Here is a 16,546-nt window from a genome sequence, read left to right on the forward strand (position 1 = left end):
AGAGCAATCTTGGTTGTAGGTCCTTGTTTTTCATTACTTTGAATATATTTTGCCAATACCTTCTGGCCTGTAGTTTCTGTTGGGAAATCAGCTGACAGTCTTTTGGGATCTCCCTTGTTGGTAACTAACTGCTTTTCTCTTGCTGCTTTTTGTTGTTAATCCTCACCAAAGGATATTTTTTCCATTGATTTTTATTTAGAAAGAGTGGAAGAGAGGGAGGGGGAAAGAGTGTGAGGAAAAAACATTAATGTGAGAGAGACACATTGATTGGTTGCTTCCTGCACATGTCCCGACCTGGGTTGGGGATCAAACCTGAAATCCAATTACTGCCACCCAGGTACAGGCCTTTGAATGGGAATTGATGGTATGGGCCAGTGTATGGGCCAGTGCTCTAACTACTGAGCATACCAGCTAGGGCTCTCTTGCTGCTTTTTTTGTTTGTTTTTTTTTTGTTTTTGTTAATCCTCATCTGAGGCTATTTTTCACTGATTTTTTTTTTTTTTTTTAAAGAGAGTGGAAGGGAGAGAGGGAGAAGGAGAGAAAAACATCGATGTGAGAGAGACACATTGATTGGTTGCCTCCCACACACACCCAAATCAGGGCCAGGGATTGAACCTGCAACCCAGGTACATGCCCTTGACTGGGAATCAAACCCACAACCTTTCCGTGTGTGGGGCAAGGCTCTAACCACTGAGTAACACTGGCCAGGGCTCTTGATACTTTTAAAATTCTCTTTGTTTTTAACCTTTTGCATTTTAATTATGATGAGTCTTGGAGTAAGTCTCTTTGGGTTCATCTTGTTTGGGATTCTCTGTGCTTCCTGGAGTTGTATGTCTATTTCCTTCACCATGTTAGGGAAATTTTCTGTCATTTTTTCAAATAGGTTTTCAATTCCTTGCTCTTTCTCTTCTCCTTTTAGCACACCCATGACGTGAATGTTGGTATGCTTGAAGTTATCCCAGAGACTCCTTACACTATGCTCATATTTTTGGATTTTTTTTGTTTGCTCTTCTGATTGGGTGTTTTTTGCTTCCTTATATTCCAAATTGCTGTTTTTATTCTTGACTTCATCTATTCAACTGTTGATTTCCTGTAAGTTATTCTTCATTTTTATTAGTGTATCCTTCATTTCTGACTGATTCTTTTCTATGATTTCCATGTACATTTTTATGCTGATGAAGTTTTCTCTAAGTTTATCTACTCTTCCCCTAGGTTCTTTGACATCCTTATGAGCAGTGTTTGGAACTCTGCATCTAGTAGATTGCTTGTCTCCATTTTGTTTAGTTCTTTTTCTGGAATTTTTGTTCCGTTCTTCCATATGGGACATGTTTCTTTGTCTCCTAATTTTTTGCAGCCTCACTGTTTTTTTCTATGTATTAGGTAGAATTTCTGTGTCTCCCTGCCTTGATAGAGTGGTCTAATGTAGCAGGTGTTTTGTAGGGTCCAGTGGCACAGCCTCCCTGTTTACCCGAGCTGGGCATTCTAGGTGTGCCCCTTGTGTGGGCTGTGGTATACCCTCTTGTTGTCGTTGAGTCTTAATTGCTGTTGACACATCAAGGGGAGGGATTTATTCCCAGGTTGATCAGTTGCAAGGACTGGCTGTGACCATCGTGGAGTATCAGCTGTGCAGGGTCCCACCCCACAGAGCAGGACTTCGTCAGGTCTTTGGTGTCTACTGAGTCCATCCCTTGAGTGTATGGCTTGTGGAGGTGATTGGGTGGTGCACTCCTGTCAGGGAGAAAGTGCCCCTCCAGCTCTCGCTCTGATGCCATACAGTTCAGTTCCTCTCCGTATGTCCCTGGTGGATTTCAGACTGCTGTCCCAATGCTGGAACTAAGAGTCCAAGTAAGTCTGTGCGTTCCTTTTTAAGAGGAACATCTGGGTCTCCAGTAGCCCTCCATTTCAGCCACAGTCCTTGCTGGTTTTTGTTCGTTTGTTTTTCAAGAGATAAAGAGGGAGGGAGGGAGGGAGAGAGAGAGAGAGAGAGGGGGGAGAGAGAGAGAGAGAGAGAGAGAGAGAGAGAGAGAAGAGAGGAGAGAAGAAAGGAGAGAGAAAGAAAGAGAGAGAGAAAGAGAGAGAAGAGAGGAGAGAAGAGAGAGGGGGAGAGAAACATTGATGTGAGAGCAGAACATCAATAAGCTGCCTTATGCATGCCCCCCACCAGGGATCGAGCCCCCCATCAGGGCATGTGCCCTGACCGGGAATTAAACCAGCAACTTTTTGGTGCATGGTCAGTGCCCAACCAACTGAGCCACACCAGCCAGGGCACCTCCCAATTTTTAACCTCCACATGTAGTTGTGATACCAGCCTATTCCGAGTATTCACCCCTCCTACTAGTCATGAAAGTGGTTTCTTCTTTATATACTTAGTTGTAGGACTTCCCTTCAGCTAGATTTCAGGTGGGTCTGAATGATGATTGTTCTGTAGTTTAGATGTAATTTTGTTGTGGATATGGGAGAATTCAAGTACCTCATTTATCTACTCTGCCATCTTGATTGGAAGGCTTAAAGAGAAAGTGGCTCGAAGGGAGATTGCTATTTTTGACTGGGGTAGGAGGATGAGTGGTCTGTCAGAATAGTGTATCTTAGAAGCTTTTATGTGGCATTTTTGTTCATATTTTGTTTGTGTGTTATACAAATACAAATATTTATTTTTTTCACTAATAGTCTCATTGCTTCTTTATTTCTCCACTTTTCTGATTTTTTAAAAAAGATCATTGTGCTCTGGCCAGTTTTGCTTAGTGGTTAGAGCATTGGCCTGTGGACTGAAGGGTCTCGGGTTTGATTCCTGGTCAAGGGCACATAGCTGGGTTGTAGGTTCAATCCCTGGCTTCTAGTCAGGGTGCATGCAGGAGGCAACCAATCAATTTGTCTCTCTCACATCATTGTTTCTCTATCTCCCTCCCCTACTCTTTCCCTCTCTCCCTCCCTCGAACCTTCCCTTTTACTCTCTAAAAATCAATGGAAAAAATATCCTCAGGTGAGGATTAAAAAAAAAAAGAGAGATCGTTGCTTACTTAACTAAATATTTCTAATATATCTTATCTCCAAGGATATAATGTTATTCAGGTTTAATTTCTAAATCCAGGTATGAAATGTAGTGGCAAGGTAGAATTCCAGACATTGTTTCCAGATAAAAAAGAGCAGTATCATTCTAAAGACAGGGTACATTCCTCTTTATGATGATATCCTTAATGTTGTCTTTATGATCACCTAAAAAATGTTAGATACATATTTAGAACAGCACATATTATGGAAAGAACTTAAAACCCCTAAAATCTATAAAAAGTTAGATTCTACAACATGACAATGTTCTTAAGTGGCATTGCACTTATAGTGATGCTTTAGGACTGTACACATTATTGAGAGGCCCAATGCACGAAATTTGTGTAAGGGGCTTGGCCCTCGCAGCCACGGTGGCTTGCTTCGGCCCTCACCACCCTGGCTTCGTCCGGAAGGTCATTCGGCTGTCTGGTCTAATTAGCATATCATGCTTTTATTCTAACTAGTATATCACGCTTTTATTATTATAGATTATTCATATATGTACATGTGTTCATATTAATACATGTGTATGTATTATTTGATATATAGACTAGATGCCCAATGCACAAAATTTGTGCAAGAGTAGGCCAGCCTTCCCCTGGCTGTCAGCACTGGCTTCCCTCTGGCACCCAGGACCCGGGCTTCCCTCTGGTCGCCGGCAGGCACCCGGGACCCAGGCTTCCCTCGCAGCCCCAGCTTCGTCCGGAAGGTCGTCCAGAAGGATGTCCCATCTAATTAGCATATTACACTTTTATTATTATAGACTAGTCATTGTTTCATAGAAGTAGCCTTTAAGATCAAAGCAGCTTTGCATGCCCTGTGTAGCTCAGTGGTTGAGCATCGATCTATTAATGCATAGTTTAATTCCCGGTCAGGGCACATGCCTGGGTTGTGGGCTTTTGTGAGGAGGCAGCTGATTTATGATTCTCTCATTATTGATGTTTCTATGTCTCTCTTCCTCTCTGAAATAAATAAAAATATGTGAAAAAAATAAAGTTAAAAAATAGATCAAAGCAGCTTTTCTTCAGTTTTGAATTCGGGCTAAACTGGTTCAGAAGGTGTTGGCCTGCTCAAATTTGGATCCATCAAGTTACAAACAAGAGGGTTTCAAGACTCTGTTGCGTAGTTAAAATCTGGCTAAGGTATTATTCTGCATAGTGATTTTGTTTTTAGACTTGGAGGTGTTAGTTCATTTTTCTGAATTTGAAGCAACCTGTTATTTTGAATTGTAATATTTACAGTTTACCACTTTAAAAATACTATACTGTACTACTTTTCAAATAATGAATACTCATATTTATGCATTTATTATCCAGTATAGTCTTAGGTCTTGTACACTGATGTATTAAGGTAGCCTTACATATCATGTGTTATGGTATTTGTTTTCAAATTGAAGTTTATCATCTGTGATTCATTTGGAATATTTTCATAGGATAAAATACAGAACTAAGAAATTATTGGGTCTGTATGAGATTGGCATAAATAAGTGGTAGTTTCCTTATGAATATATTCTTAACGTGATACACATGAATATTTCCCAGCTGCTTATGGATATCTTTTTCTTTGCAAAATATTTGAAGTAATGGCTGGGTAAAAACTTATTAACATGAATTGAATAACTGTAAACATAAACCTGTCCTATTAGGTATAACATTTAGAATTAATTTCTACTTTTTCCCCCTCTTTTTTTTTGCCAACGTAAAGTGGCTAAAAGCCAAGGTAAGAGATACTACTTATCATTCGATACACAGTTTTACCTCTATATTGATAGAGGCTGCAGAGCCACTAAAATTTGAAAACTCTTCCTTCATCTGCCTGCTTTTCCCCCATAGGATTTATATAGATTAAATATACTCAAACTCAGTACAAGTAGCTACATTTAGCTTGGATGTGTTAATATATCAAAGATATATTGACATCTGATAGGAACATTAATTTTGCTAACATGAATTGCTTTGCTTATTTTTTGATAGTTGCCTTGCTTTTATAAACAGTAGGTTTCCCAGACATCATATATGACTTTGTTCCTGAATTTTTAGGATAAAGATGATTTTTCAGATGAATATTTTAGCAAATTGACACTGAGATCTATAATTTAAATTCATGCACACATTTTTAAAAATGTTAGGAAACTTAATATTTAAATGCAGATAAGTTTGATCTCAGTGAACATGTTTAACAATAAAATAATATATAAAATCCAATAATTTCACCTGTATTTTGCCATACATTGGTATGAATAATAGAAAAAGCCAAGTGCAGTTGGTTTCTTAACTTTTTAAACTATAGAACCAAAGTCTGTTGTTAAAACTGTCTGGGAATCCTTACTTCACATTCTGATATTAAAAATAATAATAATTTTGTATCAAAACACCAAGAGAACAATTTGATATAAAAATAAAAGCTCTTTTCCTGCATTATAGCATGGAAATAACCAGCCTGCAAGAACTGGCACACTGTCGAGAACAAATCCTCCTACTCAGAAACCACCAAGTCCTCCCATGTCAGGCCGGGGAACGTTGGGGTAAGAATCCAAGCACATTTTACAAGAAAATTTCTATACTAAACGAAAAGATGATTCTGTGACTTAAGTAAATGTATGGGTTCTTGCTATGGACCCCTCTCAGTGTGACACTACCTTTTACAAATTCATTTTGGTGCTTATTTTCATGAGCAGAATCCAAAATGAATTTGCTTGTTTTATAATATTCTCTTCTGTGGAAGTCTATACTAGATAAGTTATTTTGTATATGTAGAGATGAGCATTATTTATTTATCTTTTTAATTCCTTAAAAAAAAGAGAAATTTGACTTGAGTTTATTTCAAATGAAATGACCAGTGTATTCATTCTATGTGGTGCTTTCACATGTATTTACAATATTTATATTACAGAACTTTGAATAAGTTTTGTATAGTTTGGCTTGGTGACCTGCAGCTTTACTGTTTCCTCTATTACTTTCCACCTAAGATTTAGAGGCTCTTTACCTGGAATATTTCTAATGGTGCTTGTGCTAGGTAATCTTAGGGCCCTTCATAGTTTTTATTTTATTTTTTTTTAATCTTTATTGTTGAAAGTATTACATAAATCCTCTTTTCTTTCCCCATTAACCTCTTCCATCCCACTCCCATCCCCTGCCAGGCCCTCACCACCCCATTGTCTGTGTCCACGGGTTATGCATACTTCATACTTGAGTAGCTTTGTGAGAAGGCCAGTTGGGGAGCAAAAAAGATAACTGTTGGTGGTTTCTTACTTCTCAGTTCTTTGTCAATAAAATTTGTGAATATTTGGTAGGACACTTATGAAAGATTGTTCACCTTAACATAGAAAATAATATATTAGAGCCTTTTTTTTTTTTAGTGGAGGGCTGGGAAATAATTATTTCATAGTAATAGGGATCAACAATCAGCCTTTTTAAATTGACTCTTGGTTTTTATTTTCATTCTGTAAACTCCTTACCCCTGCAAAAAAAACACATGAAATTATTAAATAGAAAATTTAAAATAATTTATTGAAAAATTAATGGTATTACATCTACAATCAGAATGTGCTATACTTGTCCATTGTCTATAAATTTCCATAATGAGGTAGGAATAAATTGCAGAGGAGATATTTAGCTTTCATAATGTACAAGGACAGTGGCTTATGAGTGACTGAACTGGAAATAATGTATAAGTTAAAGTGTGATATTATTGAGCATTTCAAAATTATAACCATTATATTTAGAAACTAGAGGCCCGGTGCATGAAATTTGTGCATGGGGATTGGGGGGGGGGGGTCCCCTCAGCCCAGCCTGCACCCTCTCCAATCCAGGACCCCTCAGGAGATGTCCGACTGCCGGGTATCGGGCCTAAACTGGCAGTCGGACATCCCTCTCACAATCTGGGACTGCTGGCTCCTAACCACTTGCCTGCCTGGATGCCTAATTGCCCCTAACCACTTCTGTCTGCCAGCCTGATAGCCCCCTGACTGCTCCCCTGCTGGCATGATTGACACCTAACTGCTCCCCTGCCAGCTCGATCGCCCCCAACTGCCCTTCCCTGCTGGCCCGATCACCCACCACTGCCCTCCCGTGCAGGCCTGGTCCCCCTCAACTGCCCTCCCCTGTGGCCATCTTGTGACAATGTGGGGGTGGCCATCTTGTGACGTGAGGGCATGTGGGTCAATTTGCATATTACCTCTTTATTATATAGGATAGGATTAGAACTTTTAAATTACCCTTTCCTATGAAAAGGTAACACATTTTAGTTTTTGTGAAAAGTAACAAAATTCATTTACTCCAATTAAGAATTTTTTAAAACAACCTTTATTATTAAAAATATTTTTAAAACTTGTTTTCTAATTCTGGCTGAGTAGCTCACTCAGTTGGTTAGAGTGTTGTCCCAAAATGCCCACGTTATGGGTTTGACCTGTCAGGGCATATACAAGAGGCAACCACTGAATGCATAAATAACAGGTTGATGTTTTTTTCTCTCTCTCTCATCAGTAAATTAAAAACAACAACACACACTTGTCTTCTACTTGGTTACAAAGGGACAATCACATTTGGGGGGAAATGCCATTTTATTTTATTCATTATTCCTATTTTTGATACTTCTTCAGACGGAATACGCCTTACAAAACCCTGGAACCTGTTAAACCTCCAACAGTTCCTAATGACTACATGACCAGTCCTGCTAGGCTGGGAAGTCAGCATAGCCCGGGCAGAACAGCTTCTTTAAACCAGAGACCGAGGACACACAGGTAATCCTTCAGGTTGAGCCTTTGACCATTTGCAAGTTGGGGTTATTAACTGGTCACAAACCCTATACAGTTGCTGAGTAAAGTACTATACTGTTAACACAGAGTATAAAAGTTGAGGTAATAATATTGTATAGGTTTCTGTTATAACTTCCGTTTTTTTTTTAGATTTTTAAGTATATATTTATACTATAAGCAGATTGCTACTATTTCTTCCTTTTGACAGAGGTACAGATATATATTTGGACATAAGCTAACAAATGTTTTTTTAAAACAGTCTTTTAAAAAAGATTAAGGTAACTAAACTACTCTTAAATATAGAGTGTCCCAAAACAATGAAAATGTATACAAACTTAACAGCTGATAGCTCCATTGATGTTTATTTCTTTTCAGATTTAACCTATTAGAATTAATATTATTCAGAATGTGTGTACATTTTTCGAAGGCATTCTGTATTTTGGGATACTAGGTTAAATATCAGGAATTATACAATGTGATTTAAGCTTTAAGAGGTTTGAAAAAGGAAGACCTAGTTTAGATCTGAGAAAGAATTAATTAAGAGAGTTGGTATACTCTAGAGCAGCGGTTACCAACCAGTATTCCACAGACCACTGGTGGTCCGTGAAGTCTGAAAGGTTGGCGACTGCTGGTTTAAGGAAACCTTTGGAGCAGGTTGGCGACCGCTGCTTTATGTTATTGTATATGTTGTTTTATAAAATTTCTAGAAATCAACTGCTCAGTGGGTTTTTAAAAACTTAGTTTTGGAACATAACATAAATTTAGAAAAGTATTATTAAATATGTAACTTAATGGGTTAAGACAATTTGAATACATTGGTGTAACCATCACCCAAGTAAGAAAATGGAACATTACCAGCAATCCAAAAGTCCCCCTTAGACCCCTTCCTAACTATCACCATTTTGGGGCACTTTATAAAGCCAGACAGATATATTGTATAGCTTACTTTATTTTATTCTTTAATTTTACCTCTCACTTAACTTGGGGAAGAACCTCTCCTTACCTTGACTTTTGGGTTGGTGTATTAGAGATAAAACTTAGCAGAATTGCCCAGCCAGCATGGCTCAGTGGTTGAGTATCGACCTATGAACCAGGAGGTTGTGGTTCGATTCCTGTTTGGGGCACATCCCTGGGTTGGGGGTTCAATTCCCATTGTGGGGTGTGTCAGAGGCAGCCAATCAATAGTTCTCTCTCGTCATTCATGTTTCTGTTTCTCTCTCCCTCTCCCTTTCTCTCTGAAATCAATAATAATAATTAAAAAAACTTAGAATCATTTTTTGAGTTTTAACTAAAGAGGGTATCTGGCTCTTAGATTCTATGTAATTGTCATTTGTTGTTATTGCTGCTATTAGTAAATAAACTCTTATATTGGTATCTGCAGTTACTATATCAGGTCAAGTTCAGTGAGTACCACAAGTGTTCTTTTTTATATTTGCTATTGAATTTATATTAAAACATTGTTTTTCTCTATCGTTTAGTTACATTCAGCAACCAGTTATTACGAGTTACTTCATTAGATGCTAGGGATATACCAATATGATATAATTCTTTCTTTCAGAAGCGCATTTTGTTAAAACAGGGATCAATAAACTTATAAAGGGGCAGATTGTCGATATTTTTGGGATTTGTCTCCATTACAGTTACATAGCTCCCCATTGTAGTATGAATGCAGACACAGATAGCATGTAAATGTCCGAGTGAGCATGCATTCCAGTAATATTTTATTTGTGGTAGTGAAATTTGCCTTTCATATAATTTTAATGTGTTATAAATATTCCTCTTTAGATTTTTTTTTTAGCTACTTAAAAATATAAAAACGTTCTTAGCTCACAGGTCATAAAAATCAGATTATGAGTCAGTTTTGGCTTATGTGCTGTAATTTGCCAACCCCCATGTTAGAAAAAAGCCAGTAATTGTAGAAGAGGATAATTAGTGGGGAAATATTCATGTCTATGATGTATTGGTGTTACAAAGCAGTGTACCTGGCTTGGAGTTAAGGGAGTTCTTCACATTGGAGCTATTTTTGTAATAGAAACAGCTTTCTTTGTTTTTCTTTCATTAACGTGCTGATGTAATTATAGAATGATCACATTGGAGAAAAACATTTTTTATCTAGGCAGTACAAGTCTTTTCCCTGTTGAGTTTTTTTGGGCCTATTAGGCCAATGATGTTGGTTTTAAAGTATAATATGGAGCCTAAGACTACACATGCACATATGTACATTTGCATACATGTACATACACACATTGCTTACTAAAAACAACCATATAGTATGAGGTCTTATACCTAAAGGGATAGTAAATCCATAGGAATTCGAATAGTAGGGAATTGGTTAAAGTTGAACAGTAATGACTATTCTAGAATGCCTCACATTGAAACCTCACTGCTGCCTTTTTTGTTGTTTTGCTCATTTTCCAGAAAATATTGTTTTAGCACCATTCTTTGAGATGAGTGGACATTTTTATATTTCCAGACTAAAATTGGTTAAACTTTTATTTAATTTCCATAGCATCCGTACATTTTTTAAAAAATAATAGTTTATTGATTTCTTTTTTAGAAAGAGAGGAAGGGAGAGGAAGGTGAAACATCAATCAGCTGCCTCCTGCACACCGCCTACTGGGGATTGAGCCTGAAATCCAGGCTTGTGCCCTGACCCAGAATCCAACTGGCAACCCTTTGGTGCATGGATATGGATGACACCCAGCCAACTGAGCTATATTGGCCAGAGCAGCATCTTGTTCATTTTCTTTTGTGGCATCTGTCACACTGTTGGTTAATTTTTAAAATTGATTTCAGGGAGAGGAAGAGAGAGATAGAAACATCAATGATGAGAGAGAAACATTGATTGGCTGCTTCTTGCATGCCCCCTACCAGAGATTGAGCCCGCAACCTGGGCATTTGCCCTGACTGGGAATCAAACTTTGAGCTCCTGGTTCATAGGTCGATGTTCAATCACTGAACCAAATCAGCCAGGCTTTCACACTGTTTTTTAATGTCTATTATTCCATTCTTAACTGTGAGCTCCATGACACCATGGTTTATGTCTGCCTTGTTTACTACTATTTATAGCAGGTTTTAAATAAATCCTTGTTGACTTACTGTATTTAAGATTTTCATTTCTCAACACGGTGATCTCTTCTGATAGTTCTGAATACTATATTAAGGTTATATTCATTTCCAATAGATTGAATAGAGTGAAACACAAGAATCACAGTGGTTAGAAAGTCAGTCCACATAGTGAAGGGTCTTGGGTTCGATTTCCAGTCAAGGGCATGTACCTGAGTTGCAGGCTCAATCCCAGGCCCCGTTTAAGGCAAGTGTGGGAGGCAACCAATCATTATCTCTCCTCCCCTCTCTCTCTCCCTCTCTCTCTCTCTCTCCCTCTCTCTCTCCCTCTCCCTCTCCCTCTCCCTCTCCCTCTCCCTCTCCCTCTCCCTCTCCCTCTCCCTCTCCCTCTCCCTCTCCCTCTCCCTCTCCCTCTCCCTCTCCCTCTCCCTCTCCCTCTCCCTCTCCCTCTCTCTCTCTCTCTCTCTCTCTCTCTCTCTCCCCCCCCTCTTGCCCCTCCCCTCTCTTTCCGTCCCCTTTTCCCTCCCTTCCTTCTCTTTTTCTTTCTCTCCCTCCCTCTCTTACAATCTTTATAAAAATCAGTGGAAAGAATACCCTCGGGTGAGGATTAACAACAACAAAATTTTGTATTGAACAATTTCTAAAATTTTTTTACATATCTGTATATATAAAAGCTTAAGCAACCATTATGACTGAATGACCAAAATGACCGGATGACTAGTTAGTTGCTCTGACATGCACTGATCACCAGGGGGGCAGATGCTCAACACAGGAGCTGCCCCCTGGTGGTCAGTGCGCTCCCATAGCCAACCATCTGTGGTCCCTCCCCCCCGCTAGCCACCACCAGGCTGGCCGGCCCCCATCGGCCCCTGGTGCTAAACCATTCGTAGACAACCTGCTTTAGGGTCGGGGTTTCATATATAGCAGAGCAGCTCCCTCACTGCAATCTATTGAAAGTCAACCCTCGACACAAGGGTTTGTCTCACTCCCATCATCTCCCTTCCCGGGGGCTGCCCGCCTGCCATGGTGGTGGCACAGTGGCAAGGGGGGCAGGTAGGGAACCGTGCGGTGGTGGGGCACCGATGACGGCAGCGTCGGCGGCATCCGTTCCTTCCTCACCTGGCCTGGCCAACTGTCGTCTCCTCTCCCTTCGGGCCCCGGGCTGGAATGGGGAACTGGGGGGTGGGTGGTGGCGACGCGGCCCCTTTCCCAGGGGGCCAAGGGCTGGCTTCCTCCTGGGAGCCAGCGGCCAGCCTCCCGTGGTTCCTCCCCCCCGGCCAGCAGGCCCTGATCAGCGCAGATCCGATCAGCCCTGATCACTGGTCAGGCCTAGGGACCCCAGCCATGCACAAATTCGTGCACTAGGTCTCTAGTATATCATAAAAGGGAGTAGTTAGTGGCTTTGAGTTCATTATTATTATTTTGGGGGGTTAAATCATTAGAATTCCTTTTTCCACAATTTTTTCTTTTCTTTCCAGTGGAAGTAGTGGGGGAAGTGGAAGTCGAGAAAACAGTGGAAGCAGCAGTATTGGCATTCCCATTGCTGTGCCTACACCTTCACCACCCACTATTGGATCAGGTATGTTATTTATTAATCTATTTTAATATGTGGTAGTACTTATGTGCTTGATTATGAAAGCCTGAAATAATTTAGTTATATTAGATCAAATTATTTATTTGTGTGATTGTTGCTAGAACATAAACACTAACAACAAATTTAAGAACATTTTTGGATTAGTTTTTACACAATCTTAAGTGTGTGTTTTTTGTCTGTTTTACCAGCTCTTTCTTCTTACATATAAAGCATATTGAACAGCTTTATTAAATAACTTTTTGGCCATTCTGCTTTAGAAATTATTGCCTTGGGCATAGTCAAGAAAGTTTATTGTATGAAGAACAAGCTAATATTCTTGTTTCTCCAACCAAAGGATTAGTGACTGTATTGTGAATTATGTATTAGTAAGTTTTGATGTTGCCTTTTAGGCTAGTATCTCAACTTGTGTTAGTTCATTTTGTGACTTTACTATATTTATGATATTCAATATACTTATTTCAGTAAAATACCATGAGTAATAAATGGGATTAAAAAAGGAAAAGTTCTTTTACCTTTTAGATTACATAAATTTTTAAGAAATTGTTGCAAAGCATTAAATTAGTCCCTTGATTTTTTAGTAAATACAATGAAGACTTTGTAGGAAAATTCTTAGTTATTTGAATGTGCTTTACATATGGGTGTGTGTGTGTGTGTGTGTCTTTCTTTTTTTCTTCTTACCCAAACATTGTACTTTCTTACTGTTTCAGAATGTTTAATTCTCTTTCTGTACTCTGACCTACATTATAAACTACCTTATTAGAACACGTTTCTGTCCCTCCTCCTCCTGGAGCTCCAGCCCACCTCTTCTCCCAGTGAGCACTGTGCTAGGTGAGACTGCACAGCCGTTGGAGCCTTTAACTTACTCTGCATAATGCATAACAAACTTCTCTGTTAGTCTACTCGCCTTTGAAGTTACTAGGTTGTAAGTGGTAATGCAAAGGTTAAAGTGTTAAATCTAATTTACACTAATTTCTTCTGGTGAAAGGCCTCTGAAGTTACACACAAAACAAATATAAAATAACTCTGTAATATAAAATGTTTCTATGCTTAGCTTATATCCAATTTAATGTGGTTTATATTTGTCTTTTGTTTAGATTTTTCTAGAGAAATTATAGCAGTGATTGTTCAAAAACATTTTTTAAATTAGTAATGTAGTTTTTAAAAAAATGAAACTTTATTTGGAACTCCCTGTTATATACAACAGTCAAAGTATTGGAATGAAGGTGGAGGACAGGAGGAAGAAAAATAGAAAAGAAATAGATGTGTGGGATAGGGTGCTTGAGACTTTCCTGTGAATCACAATTTGAAAAATACTGATATAGCCCAGTACTTAAGGCATCTGAAGATGCTATGGAACTTTTTTTTTTTTTTCCAATAAAGTACATTTAAATTGTTCCCAAGTTCAGGGTGACTAGATAGAGCATATAAGGAATTTCAAATACAGACTCCATATAAAACCAATAGGCCTAGAAATACACATTATCAGTAATCTGGGTAGAAATGTATAATGACGTGTTTCAAATAATAAGAGCTATGTTTCATGTTGTGAAATTCTCATTCTTGTACTGTGGACTTTTCCAGAGGCTATATAACGTATGATAAAATCATTACTTTGACAGCTAATGGAATGTGTATTTGTGTATTCATGTGTTTTAGAGATATATCAGTTTTAATTTCTATTACTTTTATTATAACCCACCTCAACCAAGCTTTTTGAGGTTCTTTAATTTTAAAGAGTGAACCCTAAGACCATGAAGTTTAAAACCACTGCCCTAGAGCAGTGGCTTTCGGAGTGTGACACCCAGAATAACAGCATCATCACTGGGGGAATTTGTTAGAAATGTGAATTTTCAGGTCCCATCTAGACTTACTTAGTCAGAAACTCTGAGGACTAGAGCCCAGCAATCTGTTTTATAACAAGCTTTCAAGGTGCAATTCTGATCAGTGCTCAAGTTTGAGAACCACTGTTCCAGAAAAACTCAAGAACCATATTTAGGAATGTTCATAGTAGCAATATTAAGAATAGCAAAACTCTGGATGTAACCAAAATGTCTAGTAATGGAATGGATAAATTGTGGGATGTTTACATGTGAATGTAGCTATAAGAATTAATAATATATTGATATACTTACCAACATGGGTGAATTTTTAAAAATATCAAAGGAAAAGAGCAAGCCAACAGAATACATAATTATTTTATTATAAATATAAATTTGCAAAATCTCTGTATATTGTTTAAGATTCTGTATCTGTGATTCTTTTTAAACCTATATATAGTAAAGAAATAGAATGTCTAACACATACCTTTTGGAGTTGTGGATCCAGAGGGGGCATACAGGAAACTCCAGTGATACTAGTAATATTCTATTTCTTGAAGCAGGGTATTTATCTTATTTTATTTAAAAAATTATATATGTACTTATATAAATAGTTATATATAATCATTAGAAATATTATATAACATATTAGCATATACCATATTAGCATATTGCATATACGTATGTATATGTATAATTTATATAACACAGACATATACATATATCAATCATATACCCTTTGGTATTATGGTTTATTTTATAATAAAATACTAAAATAGATTCTAAAATCGGCATAGTTTGGAACTGCTGAAAAAGTTGGTTTTGGGTTTTAAATCAACAAGAAAAACAACTTGGATTTCATACATTTTTATACAGGTAGAGAAATATAAAAATCATTTTAGTGAGAATTCTATTAAAATTAGCTTTAGGCTTACTTCTTAGCTTTCTAGAAAATCTAGCTGTCCAGGGTTACTCATAAAAAGCTTTTGAATCGACTATTATTTTAAAAATGTGTTTCTGTTTCAAAAATGATGATTCAAATAATTAGTGACTGCCTATGGCTTGGGAGTTCCAAAATGTTAAATATTAGTACTTTTAATGAACAACCTCTGCTATACAGTTTTATTTAATAACTTATATCACCTCTAGGGGAGGTTAAATTAGGCAACTGCATGAAAATAAACTAGGATGCTGTCTTCTTACATAGTCATGGTTAGATGTTTAGGTCAGGCAAAAAAATGATACTGTTAATCCCAAAGTAACCTTTGGAAAGTATAGTTAACTTTAGAGGCTTTGAACTTTTTTATTAACCTTTTAAGTATTAAACTTTTGAAATGTTGGTCAAGATGACTGAATAAAATATTAAGCATTATTAATACTTTAGTAAGTTTAGATATACATGATAATTTTATACAAAAGATTGCTTTGAGTGTAGTATGGAGAAAAAGACCTCCAAGTATGGACAAAGAGAATGGATTTCTATAAGAGCTTTGAAACTAGAAGTCGTACTTCCCTTAAAAGTGATTTTACTATAATATGTATTGATAACTGCTGATACAATAAACATTAAAATTTTAGTACAATCTGTGGAAAATATGCATAACTCCTTAAATTTTATAATTTAACCTGGATTTGGCTGGATAGAATCTTATACAGTTTTTCTGAAGACTTGGCAATGGAAAGGAAGAAGTTTGTAAATCAAATATTAATGTATTCACATTTAAAAGCTGACACTTTCCACTTCAGAGCATCCTTTGGTACTTATTTTGTTAGAGAGAGAAAATCCTATCCAATAAAGAGGGAATATGCTAATTGACCCTCATGCCATCGCAAAGATGGCGGCATTCACAGCCAATAAGGAGGGAATATACTAATTGCCTGCCCCACCCTCAAAGATGGCGGCGCACACAGCCAATAAGGAAGGAATATGCTAGTTGATGCCCCGCCCTCAAAGATGGTGGTGCCCACAGCCAATAAGGAGGGAATATGCTAATTGACTGCCCCGCCCTCAAAGATGGCGGCGCCCAGTCCGCTCAGCCCTGCTGGGGCGGCAAGCGCATGTCAAGACCGGGCCCGCCGCCTCCGGGCCCAGTCCCCTCAGCCCCCCCAGCCGCCCAGGGCCGCCCAAGGCTCAGGTAACCAGGGCCGGCTGAGGCTTGTGCTGCCAGCAGTGGCAGCAGCAGAGGTGTGATGGGGCATCGCCTTCCCCTGATCACTGGGTCACCTCCTGCCCCTGAGGGCTCCTGGACTGTGAGAGGGGGCAGGCCA

At 38.3% G+C, this 16,546-nt stretch overlaps 1 protein-coding gene across 10 annotated transcripts in view; it reads left to right on the forward strand.

The window, feature by feature from the left end:
* Positions 1-16,546, forward strand: part of ABI1 (abl interactor 1) — a 125,501-nt gene that overhangs the window by 77,061 nt on the left and 31,894 nt on the right. For 7 of the 10 annotated variants that reach the window (XM_054725662.1, XM_054725660.1, XM_054725667.1 and 4 more), the window contains 4 exons: positions 4,750-4,764; positions 5,469-5,569; positions 7,646-7,786; positions 12,346-12,446. In XM_054725662.1, the coding sequence (XP_054581637.1) occupies positions 4,750-4,764; positions 5,469-5,569; positions 7,646-7,786; positions 12,346-12,446 (358 nt within the window). The remainder of the gene's footprint in view (positions 1-4,749; positions 4,765-5,468; positions 5,570-7,645; positions 7,787-12,345; positions 12,447-16,546) is intronic. The other 3 variants (XM_054725666.1, XM_054725672.1, XM_054725683.1) reach the window with 1 other exon arrangement.

Source organism: Eptesicus fuscus, chromosome 2 (genome assembly GCF_027574615.1).
Source record: "Eptesicus fuscus isolate TK198812 chromosome 2, DD_ASM_mEF_20220401, whole genome shotgun sequence".
Taxonomy (NCBI): Eukaryota; Metazoa; Chordata; class Mammalia; order Chiroptera; family Vespertilionidae; genus Eptesicus; species Eptesicus fuscus.